The sequence below is a fragment of the Bombyx mori genome, chromosome 23, assembly GCF_030269925.1.
Source record: "Bombyx mori chromosome 23, ASM3026992v2".
NCBI lineage: Eukaryota > Metazoa > Arthropoda > Insecta > Lepidoptera > Bombycidae > Bombyx > Bombyx mori.
Window position 1 is genome coordinate 20,384,817 of NC_085129.1, and position 19,989 is coordinate 20,404,805.

Here is a 19,989-nt window from a genome sequence, read left to right on the forward strand (position 1 = left end):
TGGTGGTAGGGCCTCTTGTGAGTCCGCACGGGTAGGTACCACCGCCCCGCCTATTTCTGCCGTGAAGCAGTAATGCGTTTCGGTTTGGAGGATGGGGCAGCCGTTGTGACTATACTGAGACCTTAGAACTTATATCTCAAGGTGTGTGTAGCATCTACGTTGTAGATGTCTATGGGCTCCAGTAACCACTTAACATCAGGTGGGCTGTGAGCTCGTCAACACATCTAAGCAATAAAAATAAAAACATAATCACCATCATTTAGCAGTTCAGTGCTTGTCACAGGTCTTGCCTAATTGCACGCCATTGAGCACGACATATGAACAGCATTCATTGCCTAGGGTTGCATAGCGTGGTGTGCCAAGATCTTAAGGTTGGATCTGGTACCCGTACTCCGCTAATTTTCCTCGCACTTAGCCGTGACGGGTCTTTTCAATGTCAAAACTGGTTTAATAGCGCTTAAAGCAAACTATTGTCTGATATTTAAATAGTTTATTTTCAAAAGATGATTTGCGCAATTTTTTAATTTATTTATTTCCGCGAGTCGTAGGTCACGGCGAATTGAAATACAAATTATTCTATATTAATGAAATGTCGTATTATTATTTAAAACTGGCCGCTTATTCTATTAGTGATACGTTGTCTAATTACGCGTATTTAAACTTGCATGCTTGTTGCTAGTTCGCCAGAAATTTGTCAGTAGTCCGTCTGTCATCGTCATTTTGTTAAATTACAGCCCGTAAATAAGTAGTTTCAGAATGGACAGCGCTTTGGCTTTGGAAATCGAGCAGGTCTCGCGTCAGAAGGCGCTGGAGGAGGAAGCGCTTCGCGGCGAGTCGGCTGTGCGGCAGTTCTACGCGGGAACCACAGCGCTGATCACTGGAGGCACGGGCTTCATCGGGAAACAACTCATAGAGAAACTTCTAAGGTGATCGGTGGTGCCACAAACAACTTACATCTCAAATTAGATTCGTAAAGTTGATATTCCGTTGACAAATAGTTTGTAATACTGAGAGTACAGGCAAGACACTGAGAGCTCTTTCTAAGCTTTAAAAAGTGCATATGATAGCGTTGAGGGAATACCAAGGGGCATTGATTCTGGAGTGGGATGGTACGTTGCAGAAACGGTCTCTGGAAGTGTACTGCCTATAGCCCCAATGTAATAGCGGCAATGTCTCGTGATGGCGGGTCTCAGACGTGTCGCGGGTTCCCTGGATATTGTAAATCCCGCGAACCATCGTTCACTTCAGTGCCTTTCTCGCTTCGGCACGAGTTTCTGTTCTGATTCTCGATGAAGCCAGAACTTTAATTAAAGCATTTAGTGTTCGGTGCCACTGAGTACGCGTCTCGTGTGCTCTAAGGCCGAAGCAAGGTAATGGAAACAATCGGATATGTTTTTAAGAACACAAAAGTCTTTTAGTCCACAGATTTCTAGTTTTTTTGTTTCTTTATTCGATCTGTCGATTCGATTTTGATTTTTTTTTGTTTATTGCTTAGATGGATGGACGAGATCATAGCCCATCTGGTGTTAAGTGGTTACTGGAGTCCATAGAAATTTACGACTTAAATGCGCCACTCGCCACTGCTTCACGGCAAAAATACACAGGGTGGTGGTACCTAACCGCGCGGACTCACAAGAGGACCTACCATCAGTAATTACGCAAATTATAATTTTGCGGGTTTGATTTTTAATACACAATGCTATTCGTTCACAGTGGAAGTCAATAGTGAACATTTGTTGAGTACGTATTTCATTAGGAAAATTGGTATCCACCTGAGATTCGAACACCGGTGCATCGCTGCATACGAATGCACCGGACGTCTTATCCCTTAGGCCACGACGACTTATTCGACATCGACGGTTCGCGGTTATTGACCAACCTGATATCCAGCGCGAATAGCTAAAAACTCTGTAGAGTTTCTCAAGATCTCCTCAAAGATTCATCAGATCTAATTCTTCCACTGTCAGCCTCTTCAGAAACTAGCTCAACACGTTGCCTATTTCAGATCGTGCGATGTTAAGCGGATTTACATATTGATACGATCGAAAAAGGGACTGTCTATGGAAGAAAGACTCCAGTTACAATTTAAAGATCCTGTTAGTACGTTTTTTTAATGAATCAAAGAATTATTTTTGTTACAGCGCCATCTATAGTGTATTGTAAAAACTGAACACTTGAAAACTGTCAATGGCCCACTGTTACCAAACTAGATGTCGTTGTAACACATTAACCCACAATCAGGATTAAACTAAGACAAAAATTCTATAATCTCAATACTTATTTTAATATATTAGCTGGTAGTGTGCGCTCTCATTACCAAACCGGTCGTTGTCCGTGGTTATTCACGGAAATAGCTCTGTCTCTGCAATCTTCAAGTATATTTAGAATGATTAAACAAAAAACCTTATTAAAATCTCACGCATCGATCGGATGGGAATAGAATAGTACTGCAAGAGAGCAACGTTGGCATCACGTCTATACCAAATATTAAGTGTAATAGCTCTGCGTACTGGACTGTCATTCATTAGTCCTAAAGTGAGTTAAATTATGTGTATTATCTATGGGCTAAATCGCTTAATGTCACTATTAAATTCCCATTCAAACTCAACTTACTCAACTGACATAAGCAACCCGATAGTGTTGTCAGCCTCCATTTTACAATACGCCCAAGTTACAGTTTTAACGTTCCACGGCAGCTAAACGTATATAATTTTCGCGCTTCGACTTATTTAATCTGGATTAAAATGGAATACTTTTAATTCTCTTAATTTTTCCAGCATTACACCAATTATCTAACCCTGCCCAGCATTAGGATGGCGACTCCAACGATACAGTTTGCTTTCCATTCCTTCGTAGTAGCAATATCTGTTCACTTCTTTTCCCGCGCAATTCGATGTTTGATGGATAAGACAGTAAATGTAATACTAGAATTCTTTCTCGTGTCTTAAGGTGGGTGGCGGTAAATACCATATCATCGCGACTCTGGGCTTTTGTACCAAACTAACCGGCCATCGTTCTCGTTGAACCCGTCGCTTGCGACGAAGGGCTCGACGAGTAAATAAACCCTCAGACACAGCCCACTGAGTTTCTCGCTAGATCTTCTCAGTGGTACGCGTTTTCGATCCGGTGGTAGATTCTGCGAAGCACGACACTTGCTAGGGTTTGTGTTAGCAACGTCGTCAGGTTTGAGCCCCGTGAGTTCACGTAATAGTTAAGGTTACGCTGAAATAGCCTCTCAAGGCTATCAGCTTCGGTAGGAAAAAAGAAAACAAGCGTTGCATGGATGCCCATTTTCCCAGATATATAAATAAAATAAACCAACAAAACTCCTATCGAATTAGTTCTATAAATTTATTTTCTATATTTTATTACCTACACTATACATTTCCTTCATCTTGGAAGCCGTTCTTGAGCATTTATTTATTGTTTAAGGTATACGACAATTTACGGTCTCAACAACCAGATTTTGCTCGGAAAGTGATACCGGTCGAAGGCGACATCTCAGAACTAGGCGTCGGCCTGAACGATGAAGACAGGATGAAGCTTGCGCAAGAGGTATTTTGAATTGGCCTAAACTTCCAAAGCTACACTACACACACTATTAATTAACGGATTCTTACTACAATTTTCGCTTGGGTACGGTATAAACAGTATTTTCAGAACACTAGTGAAAATGTGTTACCCTAGATTTCATATTTTTTTAAATTATTCATTGTATTTTCATTCAAATAATATTACTTTTCTAATTTCAAGATGTTGTCAACTATTGCACTATAGATTGCACGTGGATTGTACCTATAATTGAGATGGCATCTGTCATGTACTTATTGTCTATTTGTCAAAGTTTTAATTGATGATCACTTTGTTGGTGCAACATAAATAAATAAATAAACGTACTAGTTTTTACATTAGTCGGGGCTAGTGATGGAGTTCCAGTGGTAACAGCAAAAACCGAATTAGAAAGTGGGTAGACAGATTTTTCTGCTATAGTCGTATTTTTAATTAGACGAAGCCAGCTGACAGTAGCTAATGTCACTTTGTAAAATAATGTTGCTATATTTAAAGTAATAGTGATGCGTTCAGTTCTCGTTGAATCACATGAATGAACAATGAGTGTGCAGAGTTAATCATTTCAAACTATAAAAGAATATTATTTCTATTTTACAATAAAACTGTATTAAAGTGCTCCAATATATGTTACTAGTAGTATGTAACTAGAATCAGTTTTTTATTTTCATTACCTACCTATAATTGTTATATTTTATACATCTATAGTTTCAACTATATGATGTAATGAAAATAGAACAGTCTTACAAGCTTCCTCGCAATGTTTTCCTTAATGTTTAAAACACTCGGTGTTCGAGGCAATTTCATTAATTCAGGAGTTTTTTCAATCATTCACTTTGTCACAGCACTATTTTTATTTCATCAAAAACTGACAACACAGTTAGTTAAACGTCAGTTGACTTCGTCTAATAAAAAATCCGACTATAAACATCGTAAAGTGACTTATTGGCGGGAATGCGAGGAGTGAGGTTGTGTGATAATTTGTTTTATTTTGTCTATTTAGTGTTTCTTCAGGTTTAATCGCGTAATAAGGGTATTATTAACTGTTTAATATCTGTGAAAGTGCAAAAACGTGGGAAAATGAAACAAAGCCGTTGGAGGTAATTTCGAATTACGTCCTAATTACGTCTAACGTATTCTCTAAAAATTCCAGTGAAAAAAATCTTAGTACCTAAATGACCACTATTTTACTGCGATTATATTTCATCCCAAATCATCTCATCTCATTTTATTTAATTTCATCCCAGTTGATCTCAAATTAATCATTTTCATTTCAATTTGTTTCATTTCACTCCATTTTATAATTTTTCATAAAAATAAATATATAAATTAAAATAAGACATGACTTAAAGGTCTTAGTTACCAGGTCATAAAAACATCGTAAAGTTAACCTACCCTTGAAGCTTGGCGCTCGCAACACTTCTCCTGATCCAGACTTGGTGCCTTTAAAGCACACTTCCTCCACGTGCAACTAAACCCACATACTCTTAACCACCGGTCACCGTCTTCGTCGAACTCGTCGATCACGACGAAGAATTCGTCGAGCGAACTAACATAAAGACACAGTCTGACACAGCCCACTAAGTTTTTCGCCGGATCTTCTCAGTAGGTCGCGCTTCCGATCCGGTGGTAGATTCTGCGAAGCACTGCTCTTGCTAGGGCCAGTGTTAGCAACGTCCACCGAGCCCCGTGAGCTCACTTACTCGCCCGGTGAATCTAGTATGACCATCGAGGTTACCAGAATAGGTAGGAAAAAAGTTAAATCAACTACAAAGATGAATTTTAATTGTGCGTTACAGGCGAATGTGATATTCCACGTGGCCGCCACGACCAGGTTCGAAGAGCCACTAAAGAAGGCCACATTCATTAACGTCAGAGGAACCAGGGAGATCATGGAATTGGCCAAATGCTGCAAAAATCTAAGGTGTTTCTGTTTAACGAATCTGGCCTCGTAAATTAAGGCTTAATTTGCTTCTGTTCTAAAACAAAAGTTTGTATCGAATGTAAATTCCAAATTTTGTGATTTGATGGGTGAAAAGCTCACGATCCATCTGGTGTTAAGTGGTTACACCTCAACTTTTGTGGCTTTTGTTTGCTACACAATATTACTCCTTCAACGCGGACGCCATTCTTGAATGTCTGTTAATTTCATAGATTGGTGGACGAGCTCAAAGCCCACCTGGTGTTAAGTGGTAACCGGAGCCCATAGACTTCTACAACGTAAATGCGGCCACCCACCTTGAGATATGAGTTCTAAGGTCTCAGTATAGTTACAACGGCTGCCCGTACCTACGTATTATAAAATCGGTTCGAGGTTGCAGGATTCCACCGGGCGTCTTATTCTTTAAGCCACGACGTCTTTGAAATCGAGGCACACTAAATATCTGTTTCATTTTTCTTCTAGATCCTTCGTACACGTGTCAACTGCGTTCTTCAATGCAACTAAGAGCAGAATAAATCACACCATCGAGGAGAAATTCTATGAAAGCCCTGTCCCTCCGGAAGTCATGATACAACTCGCGGAGACAGTTGAAGAATGCAGACTCAACGCGATCACTGCTGAGTGAGTAGACGACCCGAAGTGAACACGCGCGTCACTTGGGTGGATGTGAGCTCTGGGACCGAGGGTCATGAGGGCCGTGCAGACAGCAGTAGTTTGAAATCGGCCATGTGTAATGAATTCCTGTTTTCAGTTTGATAAGGGACTGGCCCAACACGTACTGCTTCACGAAGGCCATAGCGGAGGATGTCGTGCGTACAATGGGCAAGGCTTTACCTGTGGCCATAGTGAGGCCACCCGTAGGCAAGTATTCAAGGGCTCTTCTTTCCGAAATAGCTAAAGTCGAGACATATAAATATGTAGTAACTGGCCACATGTGTAGTTTAACACCGGACCTCTATGTGCCGATCGAAGCAATCCATTATATTTTCCGTTTTCAGTTGCCTGCACGCTCAATGAACCCACACCTGGATGGCTGGATATGAGCTCGGTGATCGGTCCCAGCGGGGTAAGTTGTGACTGCCTAAATTAGCTGTTGCAGGTTGATGTGGATGGACGATTGTCATATATTCTCTATATCCGACGTGTCTAAACTTGGAAACTATTTCGTCATAATCATTAAAAGCCTCTTCCAAAGCACGCCACGCGAACTATACTGCGTGTATCATCGCTTTACCTTGTGACTAGGCGTCCTACATTATGGCACTATTTACGGGTCCACGGTCTCCTCTCCGGAATTCGTCTACCCCAACGGCTCTTCGATAGATTAACCTAGAGAACATTAACAACTTGTTCCTTGATTGGACCTTAATTTATTATAGCATCAACCTATCACACTGGAGAGACGAGTCTCGCTGACCAAACAAAGTAGTTAAAACCACGAGAGCTATTTTGAATCTTGAATTCCAACTTTAATTGCTCTCAAGGCAGGAACAGTATTGTTTGACTGTCATTCCCGATCCTGCGGAAAGAATGGAAAGCAGTCGACGTCGCCCCAAACACGTCATTTCGGATCCTCCCGATCCACTAACGGTGCTTTTAGGTACCTCAAGCACCGGTCACCGTCCTCGACGAACCCGTCGCTTGCGACGAAGGGCTCGACGAGTAAATTAACCCTCAGACACAGCCCACTGAGTTTGTCGCCGGATCTTCTCAGTGGGTCGCGTTTCCGATCCGGTGGTAGATTCTGCGAAGCACGGCTCTTGTCCGCGTTTGTCCAGCTCCGGCCCCTATGAGGAGGCAGTCTCCTCCCGATGACAGTTTTTTAAGTGATTTTATGACCTGGTAACTAAGACCTTTAAGTCAAGTCTTATTGTAATTTTAATGATTTTTTTTTAATATGGAATATTACATTATGAAATGAAATGAAGTTGATTAATGTGAAACGTGGCATGAAATGAAATGAAATGAAAGGAGATGATGATTTTCCCACATTTGTGCACTCTCACAGATACTAAACAGTTAATAAACCACCGTTATTACACATTTAAACCCAAAGAAAAACAAATCACACAACTTCACTCCTCGCGTTCCCGCCAAAAAGTCTCTCCACAGTCATTAATGCAGCGTTTTTTTTCTCAGATTCTTTTAACCGCAGGCCTTGGCGTGACGCATGTGGTTTTAATAGGTGACATAACGATAGCGCTAGCTCCTGTGGACTACGTCAACAACACTGTATTGGCGACAGCGTGGGAAACCGACAAACGTTTTAAAACTAATGAAAAAGAGTCTAAGATTTACAATATAAGCAACTCCAGATGCACACTTGAGAAAAGTAGGTTTACACTTTTTTTTTTATTTCGTGACTCAAATCATCAATCGAACTTTTGTTTGCTATCCTGAAAATTACGGACTAAATCGGAAATTTCGAGACTGCGATCTGTCCTCTTGCAATAAAATGACATTTAATAATTTCATATTGTTTCTAAAATATAAGTAGCTTAAGTTACTCCTTATTACATAAGCTATCTGCCAGTAAAAGTCCCGTCAAAATCGGTAAAGCCTTTCTAATGATTAGGCTGAATAAACAGACATAAATTGTAAAAATTGTTATTGCCGATCACGCATAAGCCAGTTTTTATTAATTTTTTTATCTTTATTGCCGTAAGGCAGACAAACATACGGCCCACCTGATGGTGAGTGGTTACCGTCGCTCATGGACGTCAGCAATGCCAGGGGCAGAGCCAAGCCGCTGCCTACCGTTTAATACTCTCCATAAGCCTCGTTTGAAGAAGGACATGTCATAGCGCTCGGGAAACACCGTGGAGAGGAGCTCATTCCATAGCCGGATGGTGCGTGGCAAAAAAGATCTCTGGAAACGCACTGTGGATGAACGTAGTGGCTCCAGGTAGTATGCATGAACTCTACTCCGGTGGCGGGCGGTGCGATGGTAAAAGCGAGATGTCGGTATCATCTCGAACAATGACAACATCTTGATTAGTGGTGGTAGGACCTCTTGCGAGTCCGCGCGGGTGGGTACCACCACCCCGCCTATTTCTGCCGTGAAGCAGTAATGCGTTTTGGTTTGAAGGGTAGGGTAGCCGTTGTAACTATACTTGAGACCTTAGAACTTATATCTCAATATGGGTAGCGCATTTACGTTGTGGATGTCTATGGGCTCCAGTAACCACTTAACACCAGGTGGGCTGTGAGCTCGTCCACACATCTAAGCAATAAAAAAAACACCTCAGAGCACTCCCCATGGAACGTACGGTACAGAACATAGAGGGAATCGATGTCCCTCCGCAGACCCAGAGGTTCCAAACGATCCGTAAGAATGGGATCATCGACAATGCGAGCGGCTCTTTTCTGTATGGAGTCAAATGGAAGTAGCTGGTATTTGGGAGCCCCAGCCCAGAGGTGGGAGCAGTACTCCACGCGAGGCCGGACCTGTGCTTTGTAAAGCAAAAGTCTTTGTCCAGGCATGAAGTACCGCTTCGCTCTATTGAGGACTCCCAGCATTTTTGACGTCAACTTTGCTTTACCTTCCAAATGACTCCGAAATTGGACATCGCTCGAAATGTCGACCCCAAGTATCCCAATACTCTTGGAAGGTTGTAGGGATACTCCTTGGAATTGCGGCGCCATGACAAAGGGGTCCTTCTTCGCAGTGAACGCGCAAACCTGTGTCTTCAACGGCGGAGGCTTCCCACTCGGAGGCTCGCCCCAGAGAGTTCTCCACTTCAGACACAAGTTTTTATCGTCTCTCTTGCACTACGCTCCGTGAGAGACTCTGATGGCCGATATATCGCGCATCCCCCGTGCTGTCATCCGCACAGCAATGCATGCCATCAATAGCATGTCATTGATATACAAGATGAAAAGCGTAGGGGAGAGCACCGAACCTTGTGGAACGCCAGCGTTAATGGTCATGGTATCAGAGCATTCACCGTCTAGAGTGACCGTGATGCTCCGCCCATCCAAAAAGCTAGCGATCCACTTGCAGAGCCCCTCGGGGATTCCGTAAGCTGGTAGCTTCGACAGAAGTGCCCTATGCCAGACCCTGTCAAAGGCCTTCGCAATATCAAGGCTCACAGCGAGAGCCTCGCCCTTGCTCTCCAAGGCTTCAGCCCACCTGTGAGTAAGGTATACAAGAAGATCGCCAGCTGAGCGACCGTGACGGAAGCCGTACTGTCGGTCGCTGATCAGCTGGCGATCCTCTAGATACTTCAGGAGTTTTATGTTGATTATTCGCTCCATCACCTCGGAAAGCAAGGAAGTTATCGCGATAGGCCTATAGCTCGATGGGTCCGACCGGTCACCCTTCTTGGGGATAGGGTGGACGTGAGCGGTCTTCCATGAAGACGGAACCCTGTTAGCGCAATAAGAGAGGCGATACAGACGCGTTAGCGCAGGCGTCAGGTCAGGGGCGCACGTTTTCAGAACCACTGCAGGGATGCCGTCTGGCCCACTCGACTTATGGACGTCCAGGGCCCGGAGCTCCCGCCTGACTGCACACTGTGTAAAGCAGATCTCCGGCAAAAAGCTATCACACTGGAGTATGTTCGGTGGTGTGGCACCCCCGTCATCCATAGTCGAGTTCGAGGCGAAGAGTTTAACCAGAAGGTCAGCCTTCTCTTTTGCACTATGGGCCCGACTGTCATTGGACTTGCGTAGTGGTGGGAGACTAGACCTGCAGAAGCGACCTTCTGCAGCCTTAGCGAGTGACCAGAAAGCACGGCTCCCAGCGGGATAGCTCTTCAGTCACTCGCCAATTCTGGCAACGTGCTCCGACTTCGCCTTGGCAATAGCCCTTTTATAGGACCTAGAAGCGGCGTTAAATTTCCGCCTTTCCTCTGAGGTATGAGGATCCCGACGTCTCCTGGCAGCATTCCATGCCGCATATGCGGACCGCTTGAGGCGTGCAGCGTCCCGACTGGCATTATTATACCAGGGTCCACTGTGACCCCCGACGGGTACCTTGGAAGAAGGAATGAACAATTCCATCCCCCGAAGCACCACGTTTTTAAGTCGGTCCGCACAGACGTCAGGATCATCAGAGGAAAAGCAGAGCCGCCCCCATGGGTAGGATGCGTAAAATTCAGGCAATCCATCCCAATCCTGCTGACGTTTACCGCCAAACTCTTCGAAACCCGGTCGTCGTTCGACAACCAGGATGAGAGATTGGTATCGCAGCACGGATAAGGCAGTGATCAGACGATCCAAGTGGAGCGTCAACCACCACACTGTATCCGGCCGGATCGGGGGTCAGCAGAAGGCCCAACAGAGAGGGCTCGTGCCCCTCAATATCTGGGACACGGGTGGGCTGTGTCACCAGCTGAGTGAGGCCGTAAGACAAGGCGAAATCGTAGGCAGCCCGACCCGGGAGGTCAGTGGTCCTGGACCCCAACCACTCTTGGTGATGAGCGTTAAAGTCTCCAAGGACCACCACCTCCGCAGATGGGTACTGCTCAAGCATGCGGTTAGTCCCCTCTTGCACATGCTCTATCAGAGCTGACCCTGCAGCACTGCTGTGGGACCTGTACAGGCACGCGTAGACTCGGGTACAACCCCCATCATCTACGCGCAGCCACAAGAGGGACAGGTCCCGTTGTTCGAGGCCGCGAAGACGGCGACAACAGACATCAGCCCGGACGAATACGCACACACTGGCCTTACGTAAGAAGTTGTGCTCCAATACGTAGCCGGGGTATTCAAGGTACGAGGTTACCGTCGACGCCCTAGACACGTCCTTACGGATCTATCAGATTCAATAACTCTTGCATTAGACGCCTTCAGCTATAGCACTAGGAGCAGGTAATCTAGGGATCCCGGTAACCGTACCGTTGAACTCGGCAAAGAGTTCGACGTGCAACCTAACCCATGCATCAGCCCGCTGAGTTTCTCGCCGGATCTTCTCAGCGGGTCCCGGTTCCGATCCGGTAGTAGATTCATTCGCGAAGCAGCTGCTCTTGAGTTGTTAGGTTTCCTTTGAAGGCGCCAAAGCAGCTGTTAGTAAATTCCACCCCTCCTGGCTGAACCCTTGCTTGCCCACCTGTTCTGGTGAAACCGGAAAGGCCTCCGGGCCATCAGTGATCCCCCATACATAAAAAAAGATATAGGAGATAGATATAGAGGGATACGATAGGTGATATCTTAGTTGTACCATGGACGGAAGATGGATGGGGTCTTTCTAACTAAAAGCCGCCTCTGACTGACATTTTGAAGTCTTCGTGGCCTAAAGGATAAGACGTCCGATGCATTCGTATCTAACGATGCATCTGTGTTTAAATCCCGCTGGCAGGTACCAATTTTTCTAATGAAATACGTACTTAACAAATGTTCACGATTGACTTCCTCATAATTGTGTAATAAAAAATAAAAATTACATTGTGAGTCCGCACGGGTAGGTACCACCACCCTGCCTATTTCTGCTGTGAAGCAGTAATGCGTTTCGGTCTCAAGGGTGGCGCAGGCGTTGTACTGTAAAAAACTGAGACCATAGAACTCATATCAGGTGGGTGGCGGCATTTACGTGGTAGAACGTCTATGGGTTCCGGCAACCACACCAGGTGGACAGTGAGCTCGTCCACCAGCAAAGCAATAACTAAATAAAACAATAAAGCTATCTTTTTTTAGATCTTTTGTGCGATGTCCTGCATCATCCTAACACAAAACAGTACGCTACGCCGAAAGCCGTTTGGTACTGTTATGGTTTTGAGACCGGAAGCGATGTTGTATTCTGGTTGTCAACGTGGCTGCTGCATTACATACCTGCGTATGTAGCCGACTTCGTGTTTAATGTGACCTCCATGAAGCGACCTGAAGGCATAAAGTCGTATGTATTAGCTTGTATAGACATAAAACACTAAAAGTTAAATGCTGGGGTAAAATAACCAAAGAATAGAACAAACAAAAGTTTTGATATTGGATAAAAAAAGTGTCATTTTTATTAGATTCAAATACGTCGTCTCGCGCGCGCTATGCTGGAAATTGTTTAATGATTTACTATTATCTGAGTCTATTTCGTGCCTCAAGATACAAGTATTTTATAAGTATTCGTCTTCACGAAAAGTATCCGTCAAGTCTACTTCGACAAAGCGGCGCGACACCGAAAATCCTCTTATCGTGGCCGCCGCTAATTACTTATCCGACTGCGATGGGGCAACGGAAAGCCGCCGTCGCCCGAAACATGTCTCACGGATTCACTCTCGGTGATTTTAGGCCTCTCAAGCACCGGTCACCGTCCTCGTCGAACTCGTCGACTACGACGAAGATTTGACAAGTGAACTAAACCTGCACAGCCCACTGAGTTTCTCACCGGATCTTCTCAGCAGGTCGCAATTCCAATCCAGTGGTAGATTCAGCGAAGCACTGCTCTTGCTAGAGCCAGTCTTAGTAAATTCTATTAGGTTGAGCCCGTGAGCTCACGCACCCGTCCGAGCGTAGCTGTAAATAGTCTCTTAGGCTACCAGTGAATAGGTAGGAAAAAAAAAACAAAAAAAAAAATCGTCAGCTGGAGTTGGGACGTAATTTGGTCTACCAATTTGTCAACATTTAACAATCTAAAAAAATTCTAATTGCACAGTCTAGTGGTTATGGAGCCTGACATTCACGTGACAAGCGACTCAATAGTGTCAGCGTTTAATGAAAAAAACCCACGCAAAATCTATAAAATATGTGTAATAACTAGTGTTAAGGCGTATTAACAAAGCCCTGGTGAATTCCACTTAAAACATGCATATTTTTATTGTATCACGTCTCTTGTTATTACAGATTCGTTAAAATGTATGAAAAGATATACAAAATGTCTTTGTTGTACGGCTATTTCCTGAGGAACCAGTGGAATTTTGTCGATGACAACACCGTGGCCATGTTGAACCAAATGTCAAAAACTGACAGGATATTGTTCAATTTTGACATTTCGAAGATCGATTGGCCGCGCTATATGCTGATCTGGTGCATCGGCTTGAGAAAGTTCATCGTGAAAGACGGACTCAAAGACAGCGAGTATGGAATGAAGAAACAGAGATGGCTGAAGATAGCTCACATTAGTTTTTATACGCTGTTCTTTGGAGTCGTATTTTCTTTGTTATATCTCGCCTGTAGAATTTTTATGTCTGTAATTTGAATACGAACGCCGCCGCGCCGCTCAGACACTTACGAATTAGCACTTGTACTTGGGTTTGTAGGTTTTATATGTTTTGCATTAAAATGTACTTTGTAAATTCGATGTGATAGAAAACTCATAAAAGATTGTCAATTAAAAAATTTTTTTTTCAATGCTTCCTTCCTCTGCTTCATATCCGAATCTTCTCGAATTACTGTCCAGAGAACCGCCAAAATGGCTTCGCACCCTTAGCTAAAATTGATGAGGCTACCATTTACGCGCCGTCATATGAGTTTAGTATAATTCTTTAACAAAGGCGTCTCTAGGGCTTGTAGCGCCAAAAATTACCCCAGCGCCCTCCAGTAAGCGCGCGGTTAAAATAAAATAGGTACAATTGTAATATGTTCATTAAAGGGACCCAGGGCGGTGCCCCCTAACACCGCTGCGCCCACACCTCTACTCGATACATGAAGCCGCCTCTATTCTATAACAAAACAAAAATGTTAAAGATGTTCAGAACAAAATTCGGTCGACCAGTCAGCCAGAGGAGCGGAGCCCATAGACATCTACAACGTAAATGCCGCCACCCACCTCGAGACATGAGTTCTAAGGTCTCAGTTTTTACAGTACAACGGTTGCCCCACCCACCTTCAAACAGAAACGCATTACTGCTTCACGGCAGAAATAGGCAGGGTGGTGGTACCTACCCTACAACGCGTAAACAGTCAACCAATCATTTGAAATAAAATATATAACAGATGTGACTAGGTAATTTTTACCTACCTTATGACCTTGTAACTGTGCCGGCTTCAGCCTGAGATTTTAATTTAATTTTTAATGCTTTTAATGCGAACAGGTATTATTAAAAAACCGGTTTTGAGAATTAATAAAAAAAACACACACACCAAAACCGGTATTTTCGTAATGCGTTCGACGTTACATCACTAAATCGACCTTCTCGCTCTTAAAATATATATTAACCTACATCTTGTTAGAGTCGGTGAAACAGTGAAAGATCTGCATTCTAAGCTCGCACATGTAGACACAGCCTTCCTGGATAATTATCGCATTATCTAGCCGTGTTTGTTTATTGCATAGATGGGTGGACGAGCTCACAGCTCACCTGATGATAAGTGTTTACCGGAGCCCATAGACATCTAAAACGTAAATGCGCCACCCACCTTGAGATACAAGTTCTAAGGTCTCAGTATAGTTACAACGGCTGCCCCACACTTCAAGCCGAAACGCATTACTGCTTCACGGCAGAAATAGGCGGGGCGGAGGTACATACCCGTGCGGACTCACAAGAGGTCCTACCACCAGTAATGCTAACGTCGTTTGCAACTGAATCTACCATCGGATCGGAATTGCGACCCACTGAGAAAAACCGGCGAAAAATTCAGCGGGCTGTGTCTGTGGGTGCAACTGGAGAACAATTAAAACACGATTAGCGCGGTGTTAATAAATTCAGTTATTTTTAAATGATATTGAATAATAACAAGCATATAGAAATTTCAGTGATTTCTAATTATTCTAAGAATATTTGAGGAGTGCAACTTTCGTGTTAAAATTTAATGATACTATTCATTACCATGCAATAGGAGATAGTTATGATAATTGTATTTTATAATAAAATTAATAATTCCTAAATTCATTACGTAGTTCAAAAAATGAAAATGTAATGCACACAAAATCTGTTTTTGTCGAAATGATAATTATTTATAAGTTCAAGAAATATATTGCAGGGACATTTAGTAGATATGCATTTAATATGGAAGAATAAACTTAGTATATTAAGTATATACTCTATAAACAGGATTTATATAATAAAAACATGAGTATGTGTCACCTAGCACTCAATTGCTGCCTCACGGAGTTTTTTTATGTTTTCGAACCACAATGAGTCATTTAATTGTGATTTTTTAACGAGAAAAAAAATGTTATGTTCTTGTGTTATTTAACAATACAATTGATTGTGAAAGCCACCCACAGACACAGCCCACTGAGTTTCTCGCCGGATCTTCTCAGTGGGTCGCGTTTCCGATCCGGTGGTAGATTCTGCGAAGCACTGCCCTTGCTCGAGCAACGCGCCGCCCTCGTCGCGGTCATAGGAGAGGCGTCCTGGAAGGCGATGCTCGACTTCTGCGAGTCCACCATCTCGCAGAAGGAGGCGGCGGAGCGAGAGGGAGAGCTCTTCCCTTTCCACACCGATCCGTCGCCGTCGAGCCGGGGGCCGGAGGCGGGAATACGCCCGCACGTCCCGGCCCCTGTAGGCAGCGGCCTCCCCCCGCGCTACCAGCACACTAGCGCGCTGCGGTGGAGTAAATAGAGCGACCGGTTGACGGTGTATCGCGTCCCGACCGGCCCCCTGATCACGTAAAAATTTGCGACAGCCACAATTTTGCAGATGTTGTGCAGACGCGTCGCGACCGATCGCAAAACGTCAAATTATTTCGTATCACGTACCGCGATTGTTCGCTTACCGCTTACTGCAGTTTTCTGTCATACAACTAGCGCCAGTCGCAATCGGGTAGCAATAATTGGCACTAAAAAGCCACATTACTTTTTTTTTTTTGCTGAACAAACCGGCAAATGAATTTATAAAAACGCGTTACATATAATAAACATTTCAAAATGTTTAAGTGGAATTCACGTTTGAAACGACAAGTGAGAGCTGCTAATTCTGTTCTTTTCGATGAAGCGTTACTAAAAATAAATGATCTAATAATAATTTTTGCTTTATTTTGAATAATAGCTATAAAAATGTAATTGTGTCGTCAAACACTGATAACATTTTTTTTTGTAATCGTTTGATAATTTGTAATCAGATAGTTGTTTACGTTACGAACCTATTTTAAAAAAGAATGGATCAAAATTATAGCCTAATTTATTAATTTCATTATCAATTAAGTAAGTACATAAGCTCACAACCCATCTAGTGTTAAGTGGTATAGACCTCACACCGTGAATGCCGCCCCCATTTTTAGAAACGAGTTCAACTGTATACCAAAACGGCTGCCCCATTCTTCAAATTGCAACGCATTACTGCTTCACGGTAGAAATGGGCGGAATGGTGGTCTTGCGGGTTAATCAAACGCCCTACCACCAACGATTTCAGAATATTTGCTAATTTGATTTTAAATAAAAGATGAATGAATCCTTAATCATGGAAGTCTTCCATGTATATATGTCAAATACGTGTTTCATTGGATTTATTGATATCCGCCTGCGGGATTCTAGCACTGGTTCAGTAAGATTTCAAATTAAATAGTAAATTCTAGAATAAATGAGTTAGTTTTATGGTTTTATCAATAATAAAGTGTACAACAGATCCATCTTACGCCGACATGAGGCCGACAACGCTAGAACAACCAGTCGATGATATTCTAGGCGAGATGCTGCTATTCTTTATCAAGTAATAGATAGTGGATTTGTTTGACTTGGCAAGAGTAGGCTTTGATTTGAATACCAGAAATATAGTGCAGTCTTTCACAGCTTGAAGGGAAATAAAAGCTGTGCAGACTATTCATAATAATGTTCACCCAAGGTCATGGGCAATATGACGTGAATAGGAAACTGCATGTCAGACATTAACTTAATGTTCTATATTATTTTTAAACAAATGAATCTAATATTTTAAGACAATAAATAAATATTTATTTTTATAATTAGCCCAGTTTTTCGTCGACGAAGCCATCTTAAGAGAAGCTTCATTGCAAATATCAGGCCGATATTTAGTAAGTTATTTTTATTCATTAACCAGGTACTCTTTGCACTCACTCACTGCAGTAAGAATGTTAATCAATCATTATATTATCTAGACTATAGCGGACAACAAATAAGAGTGGACACATCGTGAGCTGTAGTTGTAGAAAGAGGAGAAAATGGAAACTAAGGCGAACCACTGGCTCATGCAGCTTTCATTTCAGCAGAGGCTGCTCGTACGCAGGCAGAGGCCGCGCATCTTCCAGCTGAGATATATAAAAAAATTCAAGGAATTGACCAATATCGGCAAAAACCTTGTTTAAAATAATAAGTTCAATTTTGTTTTAATTTTAGCTGAGTCCATAATAGTTTATATTACCATAAAAACTAAATAGCGCTTGTTACAATTATTGTATGTACTATTGACCTTGACTATTATAGTCAAGCAAATCCAAATATATACGTTTTACTTTAGGCTGGTACTACAGTAAATTTTATGACACTAATGAGTATATTTTACGCTAATAAAACTACTCTCAACTTAGCATTTCAAAATGACTATTTATTTTTTTATTGCTAAGATGGGTGGACGAGCTTACAGCCCACCTGGTGTTAAGTGGTTACTGGAGCCCATAGCCATCTACAACGTAAATGCGCCACCCACCTTGAGATATAAGTTCTAAGGTCTCAGTATAGTTACAACGGCTGCTCTACCCTTCAAAACGAAACGCATTACTGCTTCACGGTAGAAATAGGCGGAGTGGTTGTACCTACTCGTGCGGACTCACAAGTGGTCCTACCACCAGTAGAATACCAGTATTTAGCTTCATTGTATATTTTGTACTCACAGTATTCGGCATGTTCTGCTTCTAGTCTATAGGGTTATAGAGCTATCACCTTGCTATCGTCCTACTTACCTCGGCCCCAAGTTCAGTTATGTTTCTTTGAAGTTATCGGCAGTCGCTATTATATTTCAATTGTGGCTTCAATTTCATGCGGCAAAAAGTTGGACATGTATTACAAACTACGATTTCCTAATTTAAGAATTTTTATTTAAATAAAACAAAATTACACAAAAATAATAATTATCAAACTTATCTAACGGCCGTCTGGTGTAGTGGTAAGTGACATGGTCGCTACACAAGGGGGTCGCGGGTTCGAATCCCGCCAAGGGAAGATATTTGTATGATAAATATAAATGTCTTTCCCAGGGTTATGGATGTATATTAAATATATGTGTATAATAAAAATCCTACATTTATTTCCGTTATCTGGTACCTGTAACACAAGTTCTTTACGAACTTATCACGGGACCAGTTAAATATTTATATTTATATTATTATTATTATCACAATGAACAAAAATGAGTGGTGGTTGATCCACATTTTGTCTAAATTATGAATTATGTTTTTCATTTTGTAAGTAATATTCATGTAAGTATCCAACAAAATCTAGAAGAATTATGAATTACTAGTCGATTTGTTATTCATTCTATTCTATTATTTAAAACAGCAGTATATACAATAATATATATAACAACACAACATACAAACGGGGTTAACATAAAGATAAAATGATACAGAACAAATTGAGCACAACAGATTAAAACATTGTCTTAATAAAACAACCTCACAATTTTGCTTTCAAATTGTTATGAATCCATCCTTTACTATAAACACAAAAATGTTAAGGAAATATGTATATTTCCACTAAACACAATTAAAAAATTATAGGCAGAAATAATTAGGCTATTCTTGCCCTCTCAGTTCACATAATTAAGAACAGCAGTTTTAAAAATATCTACATAAAAATACTAGAATACAGAGGTTGGACTAAATTTAATGTCTGTTCTCCACAATCCAATTGAACCACCCTTGAATGTTGACGTGGTGCTAAGTGCTGTGTTTCCTCTTCTCTCCCAAAAAATACAATGTTATGAATTTGATAAGAAACATCAATTTCAGCATGTTCGTCAGAGAGTCGGGGCACTGGAAACCCATGTGTGTTTGCCATGTTATGCAATACAAGCTAACAATTATGGTCTTGGCCATCATATGATGATCATAATGCAGTACTCTATGTACCAACAAGCATCTCCAATCCTTCAATACTCACAATGGTCAACAGTGTTCCTTGTATGACAATAAACATTACTATAGTACTATATATTAACGGCCTTCCCAGTTTTAAATATACATTTAGATTGAGTATTATTTTGTAGTCAGGTTACTGAGACAGAGCTCATGATGTTTTACTTGCCTAAAAACAAAACTTTTTCACTATTATGGTGCAGGTCCTGCATAGGCATATTCAGTTGTGATAAGCCAGACAAATGTATCATGAAATGTTGCATCAATACTTAAAATGTTAAGATCACTATCACAGATCTGAAAAATTTGATTCTTTAGATAAGTACTATCAAATGTTTGTTATTGTGAATGATAGGCTTCAGCAAAATACTTAGTATTTGCACATTCTTGAAATGATAATGCTTTCGTTCTAAAACCTTTCTTCATATACGGAAGATCTGATAAGTGCAAATGAGTGCCATCTATACACCCCAAAACCCCAGGATAGCCAAATTTATTATAAAACCTATAATGAAAAGAAATTTATTTACTATTATATTATGTTTTCGATCACAAAATTATTATTGTTCAAATATCTC

General features: G+C 41.9%; 1 protein-coding gene and 1 long non-coding RNA gene across 2 annotated transcripts; both read left to right on the forward strand.

Moving 5' to 3' along the window:
* Positions 1–256: 256 nt before the first annotated feature.
* On the forward strand, positions 257–14,400 carry LOC134198690 (fatty acyl-CoA reductase wat-like). Its single transcript, XM_062675422.1, has 10 exons — positions 257–926; positions 2,006–2,096; positions 3,433–3,555; positions 5,367–5,491; positions 5,972–6,130; positions 6,261–6,370; positions 6,508–6,575; positions 7,649–7,841; positions 12,146–12,344; positions 13,283–14,400. Exons 1-10 carry the CDS (start codon positions 757–759, stop codon positions 13,635–13,637), a joined length of 1,593 nt encoding a protein of 530 aa, XP_062531406.1. The 5' UTR covers positions 257–756; the 3' UTR covers positions 13,638–14,400.
* A 2,447-nt stretch (positions 14,401–16,847) lies between these two features.
* On the forward strand, positions 16,848–17,876 carry LOC134201154 (uncharacterized). Its single transcript, XR_009976372.1, has 2 exons — positions 16,848–17,353; positions 17,438–17,876. It is a non-coding gene; the product is annotated as an uncharacterized LOC134201154 (long non-coding RNA).
* Positions 17,877–19,989: the final 2,113 nt, after the last annotated feature.

What these genes read in the sequence shown, in the direction of transcription:
- LOC134198690 (XM_062675422.1), top strand. Translation starts at nt 757, where the DNA reads ATGGACAGCGCTTTGGCTTTGGAAATCGAGCAGGTCTCGCGTCAGAAG. An exon ending in GGATGAAGCTTGCGCAAGAG is followed by an intron (nt 3,556 to 5,366) that starts GTATTTTGAATT and finishes TGTGCGTTACAG; the next exon opens with GCGAATGTGATATTCCACGT. An exon ending in CAGATGCACACTTGAGAAAA is followed by an intron (nt 7,842 to 12,145) that starts GTAGGTTTACAC and finishes ATCTTTTTTTAG; the next exon opens with ATCTTTTGTGCGATGTCCTG.